This window comes from Carassius auratus, chromosome 3, assembly GCF_003368295.1.
Source record: "Carassius auratus strain Wakin chromosome 3, ASM336829v1, whole genome shotgun sequence".
NCBI classification, from domain to species: Eukaryota; Metazoa; Chordata; class Actinopteri; order Cypriniformes; family Cyprinidae; genus Carassius; species Carassius auratus.
The window spans coordinates 6,757,931-6,776,328 of record NC_039245.1 but is presented as its reverse complement, the minus strand read 5'-3'; the positions used below and the strand labels follow the sequence as shown (position 1 = coordinate 6,776,328).

Sequence of the window (18,398 nt, the reverse complement as noted above, 5' to 3'; positions counted from 1 at the left end):
TTTGATTTTAAGCCTAAAACAGATATTTATTGTTCTGTTCGCTCAGAATCAGTTGTTAATTTGATGAAGGGTCGAGTAGAAAAAGCAAGAATTATATTTGATTGCTCGATTAGTGTCTGAGTTTTGATTAGCCGCTGCAATCAATCTCTGGAGCGTCATCTACTATTTCTATTGAAGGCCAATCAAACTCAATTCCTTTCATCAGAAACTTCGTACTGACACAAGACACTCTGAACTAGATGAAAGTTCTACTTGACAGACACTTGTTGCTATCTGTTTATAAAGACAGGGGTTTTAATAATAAGAAACTTTATTAATAATGCTATGTGCAAAATAATGTAGCCTAGTGTAAGCTTAAAGAATGTTTGATATTCATTTCAAATTACGTCTCACTTTCAGGTAATTGATCTGCAGCTGAACATCACTAATGATCTTAATGAAAATGTCTCGTGAGGTGTATTACGAATGTGTTCATGGTTGACGTTGGATGTGATGCTGGGGGCAGAGCTCCTGTCACTTCCACCGCCCGTCTCGTGTTTACGCAAGGCGCAGCGCCGTATATAAACCGCTTGAGGAGCGGACGAGATAGAAAGATCCGTGAGTGGACAACTTCTTATTTCTGAAAGACCTCGCTAAGAATCGGGAGACGCAAAAAAAAAAAAGAAAAGAAAAAAAGAACACTGAAACAAGAAACTTCAAGGTTCCGCTCCAGAGAAATAACTGTTCCTAAACTCTTTGGCTGCTGAAAGTAAGTTGTCTTGTGGTTATCGTTCTGCATGTGGAGGTGCAAAATGCAAATTGTGTTTAACATTTGAAAGATGCTAAATTTGGCTTTTATTGGAAAATCTAGGCTTTGTCATTGCTGTAAAATATATGTCGGATACAAAAGATGTTTTCAGTGTCATTTGTATTAGTACGAACACGTTCAGCACCATGGACAGCAATCACTTAGACGCGCATACTACTTTTAATAAGCTGCTAGGAGGAGGAAGTTCGAGAGTCTAGATTAACATTAAAAATATATTTGATTAATCCATAATTATTCTATTTCATAAAAAGTTTTTTTTTTTTTTTAAATCAAGGTTTTAAAGACAAATTAAACTGATTCGTTCCTTAATGCAGTTCAGCCTTGATCTAGTGTTTTTGAATCTCGATTGAGTTTTTGCCGTCGAGGTGAATGTGCACAGCTACATTTGCAAAACTATTACAAAACTGTATTTGTCGTGACTTCTCTTCAACCTGTTGTTGCGCTAGCACTTTTCTGATCTGCTCAGACTTCTTATAAAAGGCCGTTTAATTTAAAGCAACCACAATAAGTCTTCATGTTCATCAGTTAATGGAAGGGGGAAAAATGCGATTTTTATTTTTCAGATGGCCATCATGCTGAAACCCTGGACCGTCATCGCTACTGTCCTCTTCTGCGTGCTCCTGTGTCTCGGGACATTTGTGGACGCCTATCCGCCCAAACCAGAGAATCCCGGAGATGACGCTCCTCCGGAGGAACTCGCCAAATATTACACCGCGCTGAGACACTACATCAACCTCATCACGAGACAACGGTGAGAACGTCAAGCTATGTATCATACAAATGCATCTGTTTGCTTAAATTATTCTTACCACCCCACACTTCGGACCTCGAACAGGTGACCATGATAACAATGTTCCTCTTTGCACCATCTCTCAGTAATATGTCAAGAAAAATGTCCAAGTTCTGTAGTAGGTTGCTGAAATTGCATTATGATCCACTTTTTAGTGGCTAGAGGCTCTTTGCATGACCAATCTTGAGTGATAAAACCCAAACAGATGCACCTCAGAGAAACCTCTGAGATTGAATAGGCTACTCATCTGTCATATGTTTCTCTCAGCCCTGCTCTATAGAGGATTACATTTATTTACATATTTATAGTCTTCTAAACAGGCCTTTGACATTTAGGACTCAGACAATGAGTGAGACATTCCAATATAAAAAAAATACAGTAAATATTTTTTTGACCACACAATATACTTTAACTCCAGTTTATTCCAAGAGAGTACCTAATGTCAGCCTCGTCTCTTTCCAATACCCTGCAAGTCCACCAAAGAACCTTAAATCTTACCAGTAAGAGTCCAAATGAAAATCTCTGATGAATATCTAAGATAAAACCAACAGACATGATGGTTCAAGACTGTCACGACTGCGTTTAATGAATGTTGGTCTCTTCACAAAGTATTGCTGACATCCATAATGGAGAGCAAGTGAGAGTCTGTTTAGCTCATGTTTCAGAAATAGCTAAAACATTAGCTTGGTCTCAAACTCATTTATGTTGCTTGTAGGCATCTATCGAAGAGGGATCTGAGCATGAAATTGCTTTGTGGATTTGAGTGCCAAAACCGGAGCACTTTAGATGTTTTTCAGTGTAGGCCTATTCGTCTTGAAGATGCTGTTCTGAGAGAAAAGAACTAGTAATTTTGTCTCAGCTCCATACTAAAACTTTTTTCTCCAATACTACTGAATGTTCTTCAGAACTGACAATCATGTTTTGTCTGAAGATATAGAGGCTTTGTACCTTTCGTCTGTGTGATCAGTGTCAGATCTTCTAGGTGACGTGTCTCAAGCACATTGAGCTGTCAAGTGGTCAAAAAACATTTAACAGCTAAATTAGATTCATAACATCTGGGGTGAAAAGACAGTTTGTATTCAGTGATTGGTGTCTGACAGATAAAGTGGGCTGACTAGTTCTTTTCACTTCCAGACACTTTCACGCACCACAATGAGCCCACTGTGTGAGCAATTTGAGATCATTATTTCAATACTGAAATGTTCCCAGCGAAGCTACACGGATGGAATGAAGTGATGAGGAAATAAAATGTCATATTCCTAACATCCAGGTATGGAAAAAGGGCCACCTCGGAGGATGTGATGGCTGAGTTGCTGTTCGGAGATGACACAGAGCACAAACAGAGATCAAGGTGGGAGTCTTTCTTTTAACTTTAACTGCTATTTTAATGTTAACTAATAACAGACTTGTTTTACAACTATAAGATTGTTTCCTGATTTAAATGGTCTTCTTAAAGTATTTTGGCAAATGCAGTTTTTTTAAATCCTCGAGGAACACACTCATGAAAGGTGATGGGTTGTGTGTTAATAGCAAGGAGGAACAACTCATGAATTTTTCACACCTGTTGAGGAATCAGGGGACAGATGGGATCCCTGGCTTCTTTTCTCTCTGTCCGTCAGGAAGGGAGTGGGTTCGGGAACATGACGCACAATGAATATTTGAAAGGCCTTGACATTTAACAGCCCTAATTAGGCCTTAAAAAGGAAGAAATCGCACTGTGCTTACTAATTGAAAACTGTAAATCCCTGACAGACATTACACCGTTATGAAGAAAATAGTATCTATGAAAACAGTGAATAGAGAAAATGTCTTATTGATGTCAGAAAAAAAGCAATATTGATTGCTTATTGATTATATTTATCTCTTTCAGATATGATGACTCTTATATGTGGTGAAGTCCAGTGACCCCCGTGTCACCTGTCTTGATATAAGCCCACCTGTGCCTCCCACAGAAAACCTCCAGACAACTATATGTGAACCAGTTACTATCAACCTCATCCACCTCTTTATTAAATACATCCTCTATTTTCTTTCATCTGCACAGAACAAATCTCATTAACAACTGTACATAATATATTATAATAGGATCTATCAGTGGAAATGTATAGGCTGTGTGTAAACTTCATTGTGTCATGCAGAAATGATGAGTTTTGTTTGTACCATGTCAATTATGTGATTAAAAGTTTATTGGTTGAATCTGGAGATTGATTTTGCTCTGGTGGTTTTTGAACAAGCTTTACCGTATGCCATAAAGAAAAAGAACAAGTCATTAAAAAATGATATCTTAGTACATTTTCAATACTTAATTGGTTTTCTTTTTAATAAGCAGATTTCTAAATGACCAGCAGATGTCCCTCCTGTGAAATTAAAAAGAGCCCTGTTAGACAAGTCAAGAGCATAGCGTGAACGGCAAAATACTTACATTTTATTTATTTGTACAATTTTTATTTTATTTTATTTTGTTATTTTATTTATTTTTTTACCACAAGTCAGAGCTAATGTCTCATTCTACAAAAAACTGTTACATTTTTAACAGCAATTTATAGGAATAACAGTTAACACATAACGCTTATATTATTAGCTAATATTTATTAAATGCTTCGACTGTTTCTTTATACATTTATATAACACATTAAACAAATAATATTCATTTTTGCTGCTGAACCTGCAACTGCATCTTTTCATTGCATACCTTGCACCGTAATGTAAATTAGCAGAGAACATTTAAAGAGGGCTCTCGAGAACATTCTGTTGTTAACACGCCCCTGTAGCCAAACATCAGCTGGTGGGTCCCACCTACTGAGACGTGTGAGCGTTGCCCCTTTATGTCTACGCAATGGCTAGACTCTGATTTGATGCTTTTATAGCGGTTCAGACACGTCTCACGTAATCAAAACAACGTTACGAAACGTCTACGATACGGGAAAGGTTAGTATCTCTTTTTACGATACACACATTTTTTTATGTTATGTATGTTATGTGTGGAAGCATCCCTCTGAACGTGTGTTCCATTCAGCAATGCGAACCATAAAATATCATCTGCTGTGATATAATATAGTATATTGTTGTTATGTGGTTAGGAAATAAGTGAAATTATGAATTCATCCATTGTTTAATGAGTCTGGAGGTTATTGATTTTTTTCATCCGAATGCTTTCCTTTCATTTCATCATATTTAAGTTCAGATGTCAAATGCGAATGCTGATTTTGTGTGAAATAAGGCTGCATCACATGGCATCGCTTCCGTCCCTATTTTTGGTGGTGCGTGAACCTCCTGGTAAATCTCTAACATCAGCACTTCAGGATTATATATATATAAAAAAATCATTAATCAGAATTTAGAAATATAATGTAATTGTGCTGCTTTTGTATGTGAGTTTAGCTATACTATTTTTGGGATGTTACAAAGCTGAAGCATTAATATGAAGATTATGGGACATTATTATACAGCAGTTAGTTCTGGTCCTTTAAATTGCTCAGTTGCAAGAGGTTTTTTTTTACCATAACAGCTCTGGAATGGGACACTTTTCTAGCTGTGCCTGAAATTACCTCTATTCCCTGATTTTAGGTGTTAGATATTTTGTAACTGTGTTCAATACCATAGTGAAATGGTTTGTTTAGTGTACTCATTAAATAACAACAACAACAAAAGCACAAAGGAAAAAAATTAAATAATAATAATATCCGACAGATGATAGTTGGTTGTGCTTTAGTTGAGTGTTTGGTGAGTGCAATAAAAACACATTCATGATATGAGATTATAGCATTAATACATATAAATATTTATGTGCTGTCAAAACCAAGTGATTAAATGCAAAGAATAATCTGGCATTGTCTCAGCTTCTCATTATGGTTCCTTAAAGGGGACGTAGACCTATTTGTGTGTGCTGGTGACAGATGGGACATACCTTTTTCTGGCTCGAGGGAGCAGATGAAGAGTATGGATGCTTGTGATGTGGGCTGGGCCAGACCAGGGTGTCATTAGCACTGGGGACTCAGCGGGGTCTGCAGAGGGGGTTCAGGAGTGGCTAAACTATGAAAAATTCACTATCCCTCCTTTTTTAAAAGGCTGGAGGAAGACACCCCTCACACTTTCTCTCGGGATCTCACTCAGATGCTGAGTTTGCATTTATACCTGGCCAAAAAACAATGGAGCAAGTTGGACATAATGAGATTGAAATGTGAGCTTGAGCATCTCTCATATCTTTGCTGACAGCTTACAAAGTCAACTGAGATCAAGCATTAGTAATCCTTTCAGACAGAGCCGGACTCTTCTCGGAGTTTCAGGCAGTTGATAAACTTGACAGTAATATTAGTGAGAATGGGTTGAATATGACACCAATATGAAATAATAATTTTTAATCATTTGTAAATTATATACATTCTAATATTATAAAAGAATGCTATGTTTACAAATTATTGTATAGTATAGTACGTATTTATAGTATGTAAATTTTATATTAAATTGTTACATTTAAATATATTAAAAAAATTATGTTACCTGGCTCAACTAGGCAATAATAAAAATAATTTTCTTGTGTATTCTGTTTTAAATTTATTTATTTATTTGAAACAACACATAGTAAATACAGTGGCTCCAAAATTGGACCAGAGTTATTATATAAAAAATGTAGTTGAATGAAATAAAATAATTATTAACTAAACTTATATATATATATATATATATATATATATATATCTCAAACTATTGGTCTATCTCCACCCCAATATTTATTTATTTATTTCAGCCAGTTGCCATGGAAAAAATTATAATTCTTATATGTGCTAAAATAACTAAAACCATAATAAAAAAATATTAAAACTTAATAATTAATCTAAAATAAAATTATGAACACAAACTACAATTGTATCTCAGCGATACTAAAATAACACTGATTTGAACACTTTAAAATAATTAGCATAACTGCAGATTATTTGGATATTTTAATTGATTTTTAGGGGTTCAATTACTTTTTGGGATCCATGTTTATTTGGTATTTAATTTAAATTGTAACACTATAATTTGAATTTCTTCTTTTTTTTTCTTCTGGGACATTGCTAATATTATTATCAATATGCCAATATTGTGCTAATTGGGATGTTTAATTTTTTAAGTTTTAATCAAAAACCTTGATCAGAGAAGCAATTTATGTCCTGTTATTGTGCCTGTAGGTTAACAATACAGTCTGCTTGTTTTGTGTGGGTTAATAAAAGCAAAGGAGATGGAGCCTTTTAGGGGTCTGTGATTAAAGATTGTGGAATGGAGCAACAACAAAAAAATCTGAGATGCTTAAGGGATTCACGACACCTATATATTCAAAGAAAGCACAGCCAACACCCATTAATAAAGACTTGTAGGAAAGGAGTTGCTGGAAATGAGCTAGATGAGACATTTAGCTAGATGAGACTCCATTTAAATGTTTGGCTGAACTAAACTGACACTTCATCCCAGTGTAGCAGCATCACTCTGAACCCTGTCATGCTTGTGAATAAGGAGTGTGTGATTCATACTAGCACTCCAGGAATTTACATTTATGCATTTAGCAGATCCTTTCACCCAAAGCCACTAAGTCATTTTTCCTAGAGATAACAATATTCATAGTTATTAGAAAGGTACGCTATAAAGCTAGAGCAAAGGTGAATTGCTAACAGAGAATAATTATTATTATTACTATTTTTTTCCCGCGAAAAGCAGATTATATCTCTAAAGAACTTTAGGCTTATTTGACCTTATTTACCCTTTTACCTCAAATATTTTGAGTACTGGCTCATGTTTCATTTACTCACCCTCATGTCATTCCAAATCTGCATTACACAAAAGAAGATATTTTGAAGAATGTTGGTCACAGTTTTGGTGCCCATAAACTAACATTGTATGGACAAGAAAACAAAAACAAAAAACAAACACAAACACTGAGACACTTCTCAACATATTTTTTTGATTTAAAAAAAAAAGAAAGTAATTCATACGTTTGGAAAGATATGTGATATTCCAGTTTCTTAAGTAAGAAATTCCAAGTTCCTTGAATTCATCTTAAAATCCGGGCAGCTGGAATGTATAGCAGCTACTTTCCCCTTTAGGGAAGCAGGCTACTAGTCACTTAGATCATAACCTACATAACATGTGGGAGAAAAAGAATCACTATAGCAACCACCTCTGTCATACAGTGTATTTGAAAATGGTTCATGCTTGCATAGGATTATTGAGAATACGTTGTCCCCATTATTTTTTATTGAAAGCCTCATAATGTCAGTAGAATGTTTTTTTCTTTTTTTTTTTTTGTCAATGCTCCCGTGGGACGATTCCTCTTTCAGCTTAAGTAATGAAGGCAGTGTAATCTTCTCTAGCATAAACAGGGCTAATTGACTGCTCACTGTGGGCTGTATTTGTACATATCTTACATAATACATTCTGTTTTGTAATAAGATTGACAGTGCAGCTCCTGTTTGTGAGAAAGTGCAAAAACTGCAAAAACACAACAGAAGTCCAGACTTAGAAAATAATTGTTTGCCTAATAGTTGGATTAGCCATTTCTGTGTGTGCGTGTGTGTGTGTGCGCGCGCACAAAAATGAGAGAGAGAGAAGTTGTGTCAGGTACCTCCTCTGATCCTTCAGGTCTTTGAGTGATTACTGCTTACTGGGACACTGTTTACACCATCAGAGCAGGAACTTATGGCAATGAAAACCTTATGGACTGTGTGTGGTATGAATTGGAATCTTATCCACCTATCCATGTCTGTCTGTCTGTCCATCTGCCCTGTTATATGATGTACTGTAGAGTCAGTGATCAGTATAGCAGGTAATCAGGATCCTGTATCAGCATTATTTCATCATATTGACCGATAAATGGAACATTATACCATGGAACATGATAACCTTATAACGCGAATCACTGATTTAGTTGTTAGAAATTATCTTATTACATTGGAATAAAGAGACTGTGGAGTGATAGCAAAATCTATCTGTACTTTTGTAGTATAAAGTGATTGACCAATCTGAATCAAATATTGCAGAATGTCTGTAATAAATACATAATAAAAACCTTTCAATCTTACTCTTAGCACTTCTTTCACTCCCACCCTCCATCTCCCCTCGCTTTCCTCTTCTTACGACTAGTGTCTCTAGTGCATCTGCTCCCTGTCATGGTTTCATTTGGAGGACAGGGCTGAATCTAAGCAACCCCCTGGAAACCATTCATTCTCTCCCTCCCTCCCACCTTTTAACACACATAGACTGCATATCTCATTTTATTGCATATCGTCATAGAAACCACAGCTTACTAGTCAATGCCCTCTCATTCCCCATCTTTCCTTTGCTTATTCTTACTTATCCTCTAGTCTAATGACAATGTTAAATATTAATGCTAGATCTCTCTCTTTAATGCTTTTGGTTGCAGATTTCAAACATCATGCCTGTGGCAGCCACCAGCACAGAGCATTGTAAGTATTATCATATATAAGAGAGTTTTTGGCCCTGCAGACTTTATGAAATTAATGTATAAAAAAACTTTTTACACTCTATGTTTATGTATCCAATAACAATGTCCATGTAACGTATTGGTGCTCTAAGGAAAGCAAGATCTTTCATAAATCCACAGAAGAAACAATAGAGAAGATGCATAATCAGGTCTCTGTCGTTTCCCTCCAGCAGTTCTGCAGGTGTTGGACACACTGAGTGACAGCACCAGCTCCGCCACCGCCAATGACCTGGATCTTATCTTCCTCAAGGGCATCATGGAGAGCCCAGTGGTCAGTTTTCAGCCCCAAACATACTGAAGCCATTATTGCCAAAGAAAAAAAGAAAAGAAAAAAACTTTTTTTGACTGTACATTACTGTATATGACTGCAGATTACCCCACCTATTGCTAAATACATTTATATAATAATAAATAAATTTAAAATAAGTCAATTAAGTTCACAATTCTGTCACTTCTCCTCACCAAGACTTCATTTATTTAACTACAAATACAGTAAAAACAGTTATTGTTTTTGTAATTTAAACGTAATTTAAAAGTTTTAAAACTATTTGAATATGTTTTGAAATTTAATTTATTCCTGTGATCGCAAAGCTGAATTTAAAGCAGCCATTACTTGAGTCTTCATTGTCACATGATCCTTCAGAAATCATTCTAATTTTGTACTCGATTATAATCAATTATTTTTGATGATCAACTTCTAATAATGGTTCTTAGCAACAGTAGCAAAATAAGCATTCTCTCATGACAAACCAATAACTGGTGATGAATATAGTGCTTCAAACCTGATCTCTTAGAGTGCTCAGAGTCTGGAGGAGACACGACTGAAGGCCGTGAGGGACAATAATGTGGAGCTGGTGCAGGACATCCTGAGAGAGCTGAGCCCCTTTACACACCGCAGCAACACCGCCGCAGAGCTGTCAAGCATACTCAACCAGCCACACTTTCAGGTACACAGCTGTAGATCAACAAACCTGTCAAATGAAATGGGAATAATAGACAGTCTGATTAAGAACTGACATGCTGTGCTTTTGATGATCAGTCTCTGTTGGAGACACATGACTCTGTGGCCACACAGACGTGTGAGACTCCGCCCTCGAGCCCCTGTGCTTTCATGGAGCCACCCATCAGTGTACGGGTGCCAGCCGATGCCATCCGCATGGTGGGCATCCGCAAAGTGGCTGGAGAGCATTTGGTAAGATGGCATTCACAGTGTTTCTGTGTGCAGATCAGGCTTTCAGTTTTGCTCATCTCTCATACTCTAGATATAAAAAAAAAAATTCATGCCTGGCATAACTCATAGAAATAAGGGGTGGGGTGGGGCGGTATAGAGAATATACATTTTATATTTATGCTTTGCTCTAAAATATGAAAATGTGCATATACATTGTATATCAAGTAAATTCTATAATTATTATATAACAGTTGTGTTATGTAGTATTATATAATTATTATGTAATGTGATATTAAACTATATTATTTGGTATTAAATTACAATACTAATATTATGTTTTATAAAAAACATAGTTATAGGATTAAAAAAATGTATGGTTATGCTCTGGTATAAAATATTAAATTAATATACATTTGAAAAATATCATATTTCCATATATAAGTAATATTATATTAAATTATAAAATCTTTTTATTTTAATAGTAATATAATATTAGAGCAGAGCATTATTAAATTATTTAATGAAATGTATAAGAATGCTCTGGTGTAAAATATAAGATTAACACACATTTATACAAAATTCCAGTAGTGAATATATGTTGAATGTTGATTAAATTATATTATTTTATTTAATATAGTATGCACTATATAATATAACTGTTTGCACTGTTATTATGTATATTATATATATATATATATATATATATATATATATATATATATATATATATATATATATATATATATATATCAAATATCATTAATATTCATTATATCATAATATTCAGTATTTTATTTTACAGAGTACACATTTTTTGTATGCTCTACTCTAAAATAGTCAATTAATATATAAATGTCATGGAAAAAGTTAATTAATGAATTGTTTTGTGTTTGGACTTCTTGTTTCTGACTCGTTGTCCTGTTGTTTTGTCAGGGTGTGACGTTCCGTATTGAGAAGGGAGAGCTGGTGATCGCCCGCATTCTCCACGGGGGGATGATCGACCAGCAGGGTCTGCTCCACGTGGGTGACATCATCAAAGAGGTGAACGGGCGAGAGGTGGGGGACGACCCTCATGTGCTGCAGGAGATGCTGCAGGAGGCCAGTGTCAATGTGGTGCTCAAAATCCTTCCCAGCTACCAAGAGCCACATCCCCCGAGACAGGTACCATCTCCACCCCCTAAAGACACAGTGGGACATGTTACTTGCATGCCCAGGGCATCAGTGACCCCGTTTACACCTGGTATTATGTCTCAGGCAACCAGAGGTTTTGTGGCTCCACATATGCACATCACTACTTTCCTCTGGTTCTTCTCTGCTGCTCTTTCATGGTTGTCATGGATACCAGAGTAAGGAGTGAGCGCAGCAGTCTCACTCTCAGTTAAAGCCAGATGTGTTCACTGTGAGACACTGTTTCAGTTTCAGTAGACACTGTTAGCATTTTACTATTTCAGACTACAAATATATATATTTGTTTGATGTGGTGTATCAGATGGACTGTTAAAATATTAACTTCTAACTCATTTCTCACATTTGTTTTCAATCGTGTTCAGATTTTGAATGATTGAAAACAGTCAGTGCTGGGTAGTAAGCGATTACATCTAATCTGGATTACTTATTCACATAATGGAAGTAAATTATACATCATTTATTGATTCTCCCTAATTCATTTTTTTCTCCCTTAAATTTCCCTTTTTAAAACATTTTACAGCTTCTATACATTTGGAAAGTCTTCAATTTTTATGGAGCTGCACACTTTTAATAATTTGTAATTTGTAATCAGAAACAGACTACAATCTGTTAAGTAATCTTCCCAGCGCAGGAAACAGTTCAGATCAATAACTTTACCCTAAACTGTATTTCAGTCAGGATCACGATTATCCTTGGCTCTACAGGTTTTTGTGAAGTGCCATTTCGATTACGACCCGGCCAATGACAACCTCATCCCTTGCAAGGAGGCGGGACTAAAGGTCTCAAATGGAGACATTCTGCAGATTGTTAACCAGGACGATGTGAACTGGTGGCAGGTTAGTCAGTCAACACAGGAGCACTACAGTGCCTTTGTGCTAAAATGACTTGTTCATTTACCTTTTTTGAGGATGTGAAGTCACGTTTGCTCTTTAGTTAAAGTGTAAAGATCTCTTTATAAAAGTTGTTTTGGCTTGTAAAATTACTGTATAACAAAACTAAAAATATGCTCAAGGACTTGTTTGTACATGATATCTCCGAAGGCACATCATGTAGAGGGAGGCAGTGCGGGCCTGATTCCCAGTCAACTTCTGGAGGAGAAGAGGAAAGCTTTTGTGAAGAAAGATGTTGACCTTTTACCAGCAGGTACTTATTATTATTATTACAGTTTTAAATGTATATATGTTAAATATATTCAAATGTAATTTATTCCTATGACGCCAAAGAAGAATTTTCAGTGTCATTAATCCAGTCTTCAGTGTCACATGATCTTCCAGAAATCATTCTGTATTGATTTCCTGCTCAAGAAACATTTCATTCAAAGAAAGAAATCATTGTTATCAATGATGAAAACAGTTGTGCTGCCTAATATTATTGTGGAAACGGTTTTATTTGATCTTTCCAGGGCTTGTTTAAAAGCATTTATTAGATTTTTTTTTTTTTTTTTTTTTTTACATTAAATGTGTCTTTACTATCATTTTTGATCAATTTAACACATTCTTGCTGAATAAAAATATTCCCCTTTTTTTCTGTCAATTTTTGTTTTTTTGACCCTACCCTATAGAATGGTTAATTTGTGCATACCGCCCCCTGGTGGATTTAATATGAACATGAACTATGTCTAATCCTCAAATCAAACGTTCATAAAGCAGTGCAAACAGTTAAGGTGCATACTTTGTTAAAAGTTCAGTAATGATGTAAATATGTCAAAAATATCACTGTGTATTACAGCCAATCTCTGCACTGGAATGGCTGACAAGAAGAAGAAGAAAATGATGTATTTAACTACAAAAAATGCAGGTTTGTTTTTCTTTTCCATTCAGTTCTTGTCTTTTGAAACGTCATGTCTTTTCTGTTTTCCAATCTTCGTTCTCTTTCCCTTGTCAGATTTTGACAGGCATGAATTACTTATCTATGAGGAGGTGGCAAAATTCCCACCGTTTCTCAGGAAGACGCTTGTTCTGATCGGTGCACCTGGAGTAGGCAAACGAAGTCTAAAGAATAAGTTGCTAGTATCAGACCCTCAGCACTACGGCACCACCATCCCCTGTGAGTCCTCTCTAGCTGTTTCAAGCACAGTTTTCACTCTTACGAGAGCTCGAGACTCATTCATGATCATGACCTAATGTAAATATTTCTTCCATGAAGTGTAAGAGATTTTTTAGGACACAATAAAAATGTAGTCCTTGGCTGTTCTTATGTAATGGTCCACAGACACCTCTAGGAAACCCAAACCAGCAGATAGAGAGAATATGACGTATGTCTTCACATCCCGGAATAAGATGGAGGCTGATATAAAAGCTGGCTGCTATCTTGAACACGGTGAATATGACGGTAACCTCTATGGCACCAAGATTGACTCCATCCATGAAGTAGTGGAAGCTGGACGCATCTGTATCCTGGACGTCAAACCACAGGTAAAGGACTGGGACAACTGAGGATAACATCAACATCCATGAGATTTCATAATCATATGATGCTGTTTTGTAGTATTCCATAAAAATAAAATAAAAACACTTTGATTTCGATTTTTTTTTTTGCCATAGGCCCTAAAAGTCCTCAGGACATCAGAGTTTTTGCCTAATGTGGTGTTCATCAAAGCCCCTGAGTTTGAGGTGCTGAAGGCCATGAACAGATCTGGGATGGAGGCAGGAGTGACCACACAGCAGACAGTACGTTTAAGTCCCACTCAGTAGCTATATACCGTATTTTCTGGACTATTAGGAGTTTTTTTCATAGTTTGGCTGGTCCTGCGACTTATAGTCAGGTGCGACTTATTTATCAAAATTAATTTGACATGAACCAAGAGAAATGAACTAAGAGAAAACATTACCGTCTCCAGCTGCTCAGTGCTCCTGTAGTCTACACAGAAGACATAGAGTGCCCTCTCGCGGCTGTAGATGGTAATGTTTTCTCTTGGTTCTTGGTTAATAAATGCGACTTATAGGCAAGTGCGACTTATATATGTTTTTTTTCTTCATCATGACGTATTTTTGGACTGATGCGACTTATACTCAGGTGCGACTTATAGTCCGAAAAATACGGTACTAGGATACTCTAGTTTTGACCATTCTAAAAATCTGAGTCTGCCTCTTCTTGACAGGACACAGAGCTGAAGAGGACAGTGGATGAGAGCGCCAAGATTCAGAGAGTGTACGGACACTACTTTGACCTCACCATAGTAAACGACGATTTGGAACAGGCGTACAGGAACCTCAAATCCTCCCTAGAGAAGTTAAAGGGAGCTCAGCAGTGGGTTCCCGTTGGGTGGGTCTTTTAGAGCTCAGTGTGGCAAGTAATGGATGTTTCATGCTACACTTTATACCAGTGTTAAGAGAGCTTATATGAGGGCATGTGTGTGCATGTGTGTGTGTGAAATCATCATCTATCCTTTTCAAAAACTTCAGAACCAAGCTTATGGCTAACTCCTGTGTCAGAGTTTAGCTACAGTCTCATCTTTTTATTTACAGGAAGCATATGTTTAAAGTAGGCAAGTTTCAGTTTAGATGCATTTTTGACATTTGAGATTTATTTTTGATTTTTTTATTTAGCGAAAAATCTGAACCTCATCCTTAAGTTAAAAATAATAATAAAAATAAAAAGATACATTTATTTCAGTTACAAAACTGTAAAACAAAACTATATTTTGTAGAATATATCTTGAATTAATAATGACTTTTGGAAAATTGTTTTTTGTAGTTGTTTATTTAAATGTAAGCTTTTCAAACTGTTGTTATATTTAGGGTTAAAAACAAACGGAAAAACAATTTACCAAAGTTAAATGTCAATATAGCCTATACTTAACTGTTCAAAAGTTTGGGATCAGTAATATTTTAATACTTGAAAAAGTGATAGTATACAGGATATTTATAATGTTACAAAATAGTTCTTTTTTAATTAAATGCTTTGAATATAATATTTTTAAAAGCGTTTAATAGAATTCTTAATATAAATTTTAAATTCTGAAAAAAATATATCACAATTTCCACAAAAACATTTAAGCAGCACAACTGTTTTCAACACTGATGATAATAAGAAATGTTTCTTAAGGATCATGTGACATTGCTGAAAATTCAACCTTAATATCACATTAATAATTTACATTTTAAAATAACATTTTAAAAAACATTTTGCAATCTAATAATATTTCCTAACTTTTACTGTATTGTTTATCAAAAAAACAAAATGGCGGCCTTGATGTACATAAGTGTCTTCAAAGATCTATCGACATCAAACTTTTGAATTATAGTATGAATTCTTATCCAGATTTGCATTTAAGTTATGTTTTTTTTAATATATATTTTTGATTTAGAATTCACAGTTTAGTACAGGCCTACATTAATTCAGTTTTTCATGGGTGGTATATGATTGGACAGTGTTTCATCGTTGAATTATATTTTTATTATGAGGTTCTATTTTGCTCAGCTCCTGTTGTTGTGTCAAGCACATGACTTTTGTTCAGTTTTTTTCATCCACATTACATCACTATTTTTTTTTTTTAATTCATGTGTCGCAAGAACATATTGAAACTTGATCATATTAAAACAGAAAGCAAACTGAAAGACATATGAGTAACGGAAACAGCAGGCAGATAATATTTTGCACACAATATACTGTGCAGAAGCTGTCACTATACTATATATACAGCATATACTATATATTGATTTCACATGGTTCTTTTTGAAAGATCACTATATCAAACATTGTGAACTGTATTTACATATCCTACATGCAAACATGTGCCAATATGTATTCATTTTTTTAACAAGTTTTAAAGCCCCAAACATCATTTTTAATTGGAAAAGAGCCTGTAAATTGAAGTGCTAGAGCATGACATTAAGATCTTTATATAAATATCCATGAAGATGCTGTTGGTGTAAAATGTTGTGTATCTGATCTTATTTGCAGCAGACATCATGATGTATTTATTCTAATGCTGCAATGCTTATTGGATGAAAATATCTATTTTTCTTAAAGACAAATCCTCTCTACTTTTTTATTCAATTTGAACATTCTTCAAGTGCCAATTTATAGTCACTGATTATCTTTCATGGCAGCTATTGTTTATTTATTTGTTTTGTTTTTTTATAATTTATATCTATGTGTAAGGTGTTATGATTTCAGTTTTGATATTGGTATTACATTTTCTACGTATCAGATAATGGAATCGACTAGAGGCAGATACTGTATAGTAGTCATGTTTCATGTGCAAAATCAGTGTGTGCTTACAAGAACAACCTGTAAAGTGCCTGATTTCTGAAATAAAATGTTTGGGGAAGTAAATGAATCATTAATTGAAAGACTGTAATAATCAAAGTCAGAAAAAATACTGACAGCCTTTTGTACACCTTTTGGCTTCAGTGTCTGTATGGCTGATGAATTACTGTCCAGATTTACAATGAATCCACACAGAAAAGAACCAGATTTCAATCTCATTGAATGGGATAAATATCTTAAGCAAATTACAGAGGAAATCATTTATTTAAAACCTAAATGTGACCTATTCAAGGAATATAGAATGCTTTGTCTTCAATTAGTGACATTGTGACATTTGTGTGGCAAGCGCCTGTCATTTTTCACTGGTTGCTAATTTTGTTAACTATGAATGTAACTAAAGTAGCACATACGTCCATATGAATCTGTCATTTTTAAGATTTAAGATATTAATATGAAATTTCTGAAGTAAATTATAAAGTAAACATATAATTAAGTGCTATTGTTCAATGATATGTTGTGTTTTTCTGTCTGTGAAAGGGAAACATAAAGATATGCACTGATTTATCAGCTTCAATTCGGGTGAGCTCACAAATTGTCCAAACAGTCACGTCATCCAGTCTACTTCTCTCCTGGGCACATTGTTCAACCGGTTTCACCATTAGAGGGCAGAGTTTGTCCCAAATGTATAATAATACATAACTTCAGAGACTGCAGACCGTCGTCGAGAGTGTGGTAGGTAGATATCTTTAGTAAAGGCCTGTCTATTTGGAGGAAACGGAATGTTTTACTATTTGATTAAAGAAACAAGTTACGAGAGACCAAGTAGCTGCAACTTCTTTAACCATGAATATAATAATAATAATACAGCAGAGTGCATTTTTAAACATTTTAAACATTTTAAAAACATTTTAAAACTAAATATTAATAAATACGAAGTACACAAGTTTTCATCTAAACGTATTTTAATAGCCAAATTATTTCAATTACATCCGCTAAAATATAATGCGTTGCCATGCCACTATGATACTCAACATACGCAGTGATATGATAAACAGGTGTTTCTTGGCCAATCAGATACCGGGACCAGAGCAATCCGTATGTTATCAGTGTTGCCAATTTAGGGATTTTGTCATAAAATTTAGCTACTTTCTCATTGTCGCTGCAACTTTTTTTTGTGACAAGGTAGGCCTATATTTAAATAAAACTAGCGATTTTTGGGAGATTTTTTTTTTATTTGGCCACACCCTGCTTGTAGGCCCGTGACCTCTCACGTTTGCTTTTAATCATGCCAATGAGTCTGCGCAGTGAACATATCTGCCATGACGCACACCCAAATTACACTTACGTTAGGGGACCAACTACTCAGTGCATGAACATTTTGTTTTAACCACGGACACAAAAGTTCTTCCACAATTCATGTCAACCAGATACTGAGATACACAGTGCATCATCTTGTCATGTGCTGGGATGCAGTATTTTGCACTTACTTTGTAACAGTGTTTTTTGAGTAGTTGTGTTGCCTGAAATAAGTTTGTATGAATTTTGTATTTGTATTTTTGGAGAATCATAATATCTTTTATCTATTGTATTTGAGCAGGACAGGGATGTATTTTGGTGACACATAAAACAAATTCCCAACATAATTTTCTTTTTCTTTCCATCATTTCCATTTTGTTATATTTTTATACTGTCATCATTTGTAAAGTGTTTGTGTGTGTGTGTGTGTGTGTGTGTGACTTTTTGTAAAAAA

At 35.1% G+C, this 18,398-nt stretch overlaps 2 protein-coding genes across 3 annotated transcripts; both read left to right on the top strand.

The window, feature by feature from the left end:
* The first annotated feature begins 559 nt into the window (after positions 1-559).
* pyya (peptide YYa) lies at positions 560-3,800 on the top strand. The gene is made up of 4 exons (XM_026200184.1): positions 560-748; positions 1,372-1,559; positions 2,869-2,949; positions 3,469-3,800. The coding sequence occupies exons 2-4, from the start codon at positions 1,372-1,374 to the stop codon at positions 3,491-3,493; spliced, it is 294 nt and encodes a 97-aa protein (XP_026055969.1). The 5' UTR covers positions 560-748; the 3' UTR covers positions 3,494-3,800.
* Positions 3,801-4,397: 597 nt separating this feature from the next.
* Positions 4,398-16,888, top strand: LOC113045321 (MAGUK p55 subfamily member 2-like). 2 transcript variants are annotated; one of them, XM_026205646.1, is made up of 13 exons: positions 4,398-4,526; positions 8,995-9,037; positions 9,249-9,346; positions 9,870-10,022; positions 10,115-10,267; positions 11,180-11,407; positions 12,139-12,270; positions 12,475-12,577; positions 13,163-13,231; positions 13,319-13,480; positions 13,646-13,848; positions 13,978-14,103; positions 14,535-16,888. In XM_026205646.1, exons 2-13 carry the CDS (start codon positions 9,007-9,009, stop codon positions 14,709-14,711), a joined length of 1,635 nt encoding a protein of 544 aa, XP_026061431.1. In that variant the 5' UTR covers positions 4,398-4,526; positions 8,995-9,006; the 3' UTR covers positions 14,712-16,888. The 2 variants fall into 2 exon arrangements, with proteins under 2 accessions (XP_026061431.1, XP_026061421.1); XM_026205636.1 differs by having other exon boundaries at positions 9,246-9,346.
* Positions 16,889-18,398: the final 1,510 nt, after the last annotated feature.

What these genes read in the sequence shown, in the direction of transcription:
- LOC113045321 (XM_026205636.1), top strand. Translation starts at nt 9,007, where the DNA reads ATGCCTGTGGCAGCCACCAGCACAGAGCATT. An exon ending in AAGTGGCTGGAGAGCATTTG is followed by an intron (nt 10,268 to 11,179) that starts GTAAGATGGCAT and finishes TTGTTTTGTCAG; the next exon opens with GGTGTGACGTTCCGTATTGA. An exon ending in AGCCACATCCCCCGAGACAG is followed by an intron (nt 11,408 to 12,138) that starts GTACCATCTCCA and finishes TTGGCTCTACAG; the next exon opens with GTTTTTGTGAAGTGCCATTT.
- pyya (XM_026200184.1), top strand. Translation starts at nt 1,372, where the DNA reads ATGGCCATCATGCTGAAACCCTGGACCGTCATCGCTACTGTCCTCTTC. An exon ending in AACCTCATCACGAGACAACG is followed by an intron (nt 1,560 to 2,868) that starts GTGAGAACGTCA and finishes CCTAACATCCAG; the next exon opens with GTATGGAAAAAGGGCCACCT. An exon ending in GAGCACAAACAGAGATCAAG is followed by an intron (nt 2,950 to 3,468) that starts GTGGGAGTCTTT and finishes TATCTCTTTCAG; the next exon opens with ATATGATGACTCTTATATGT.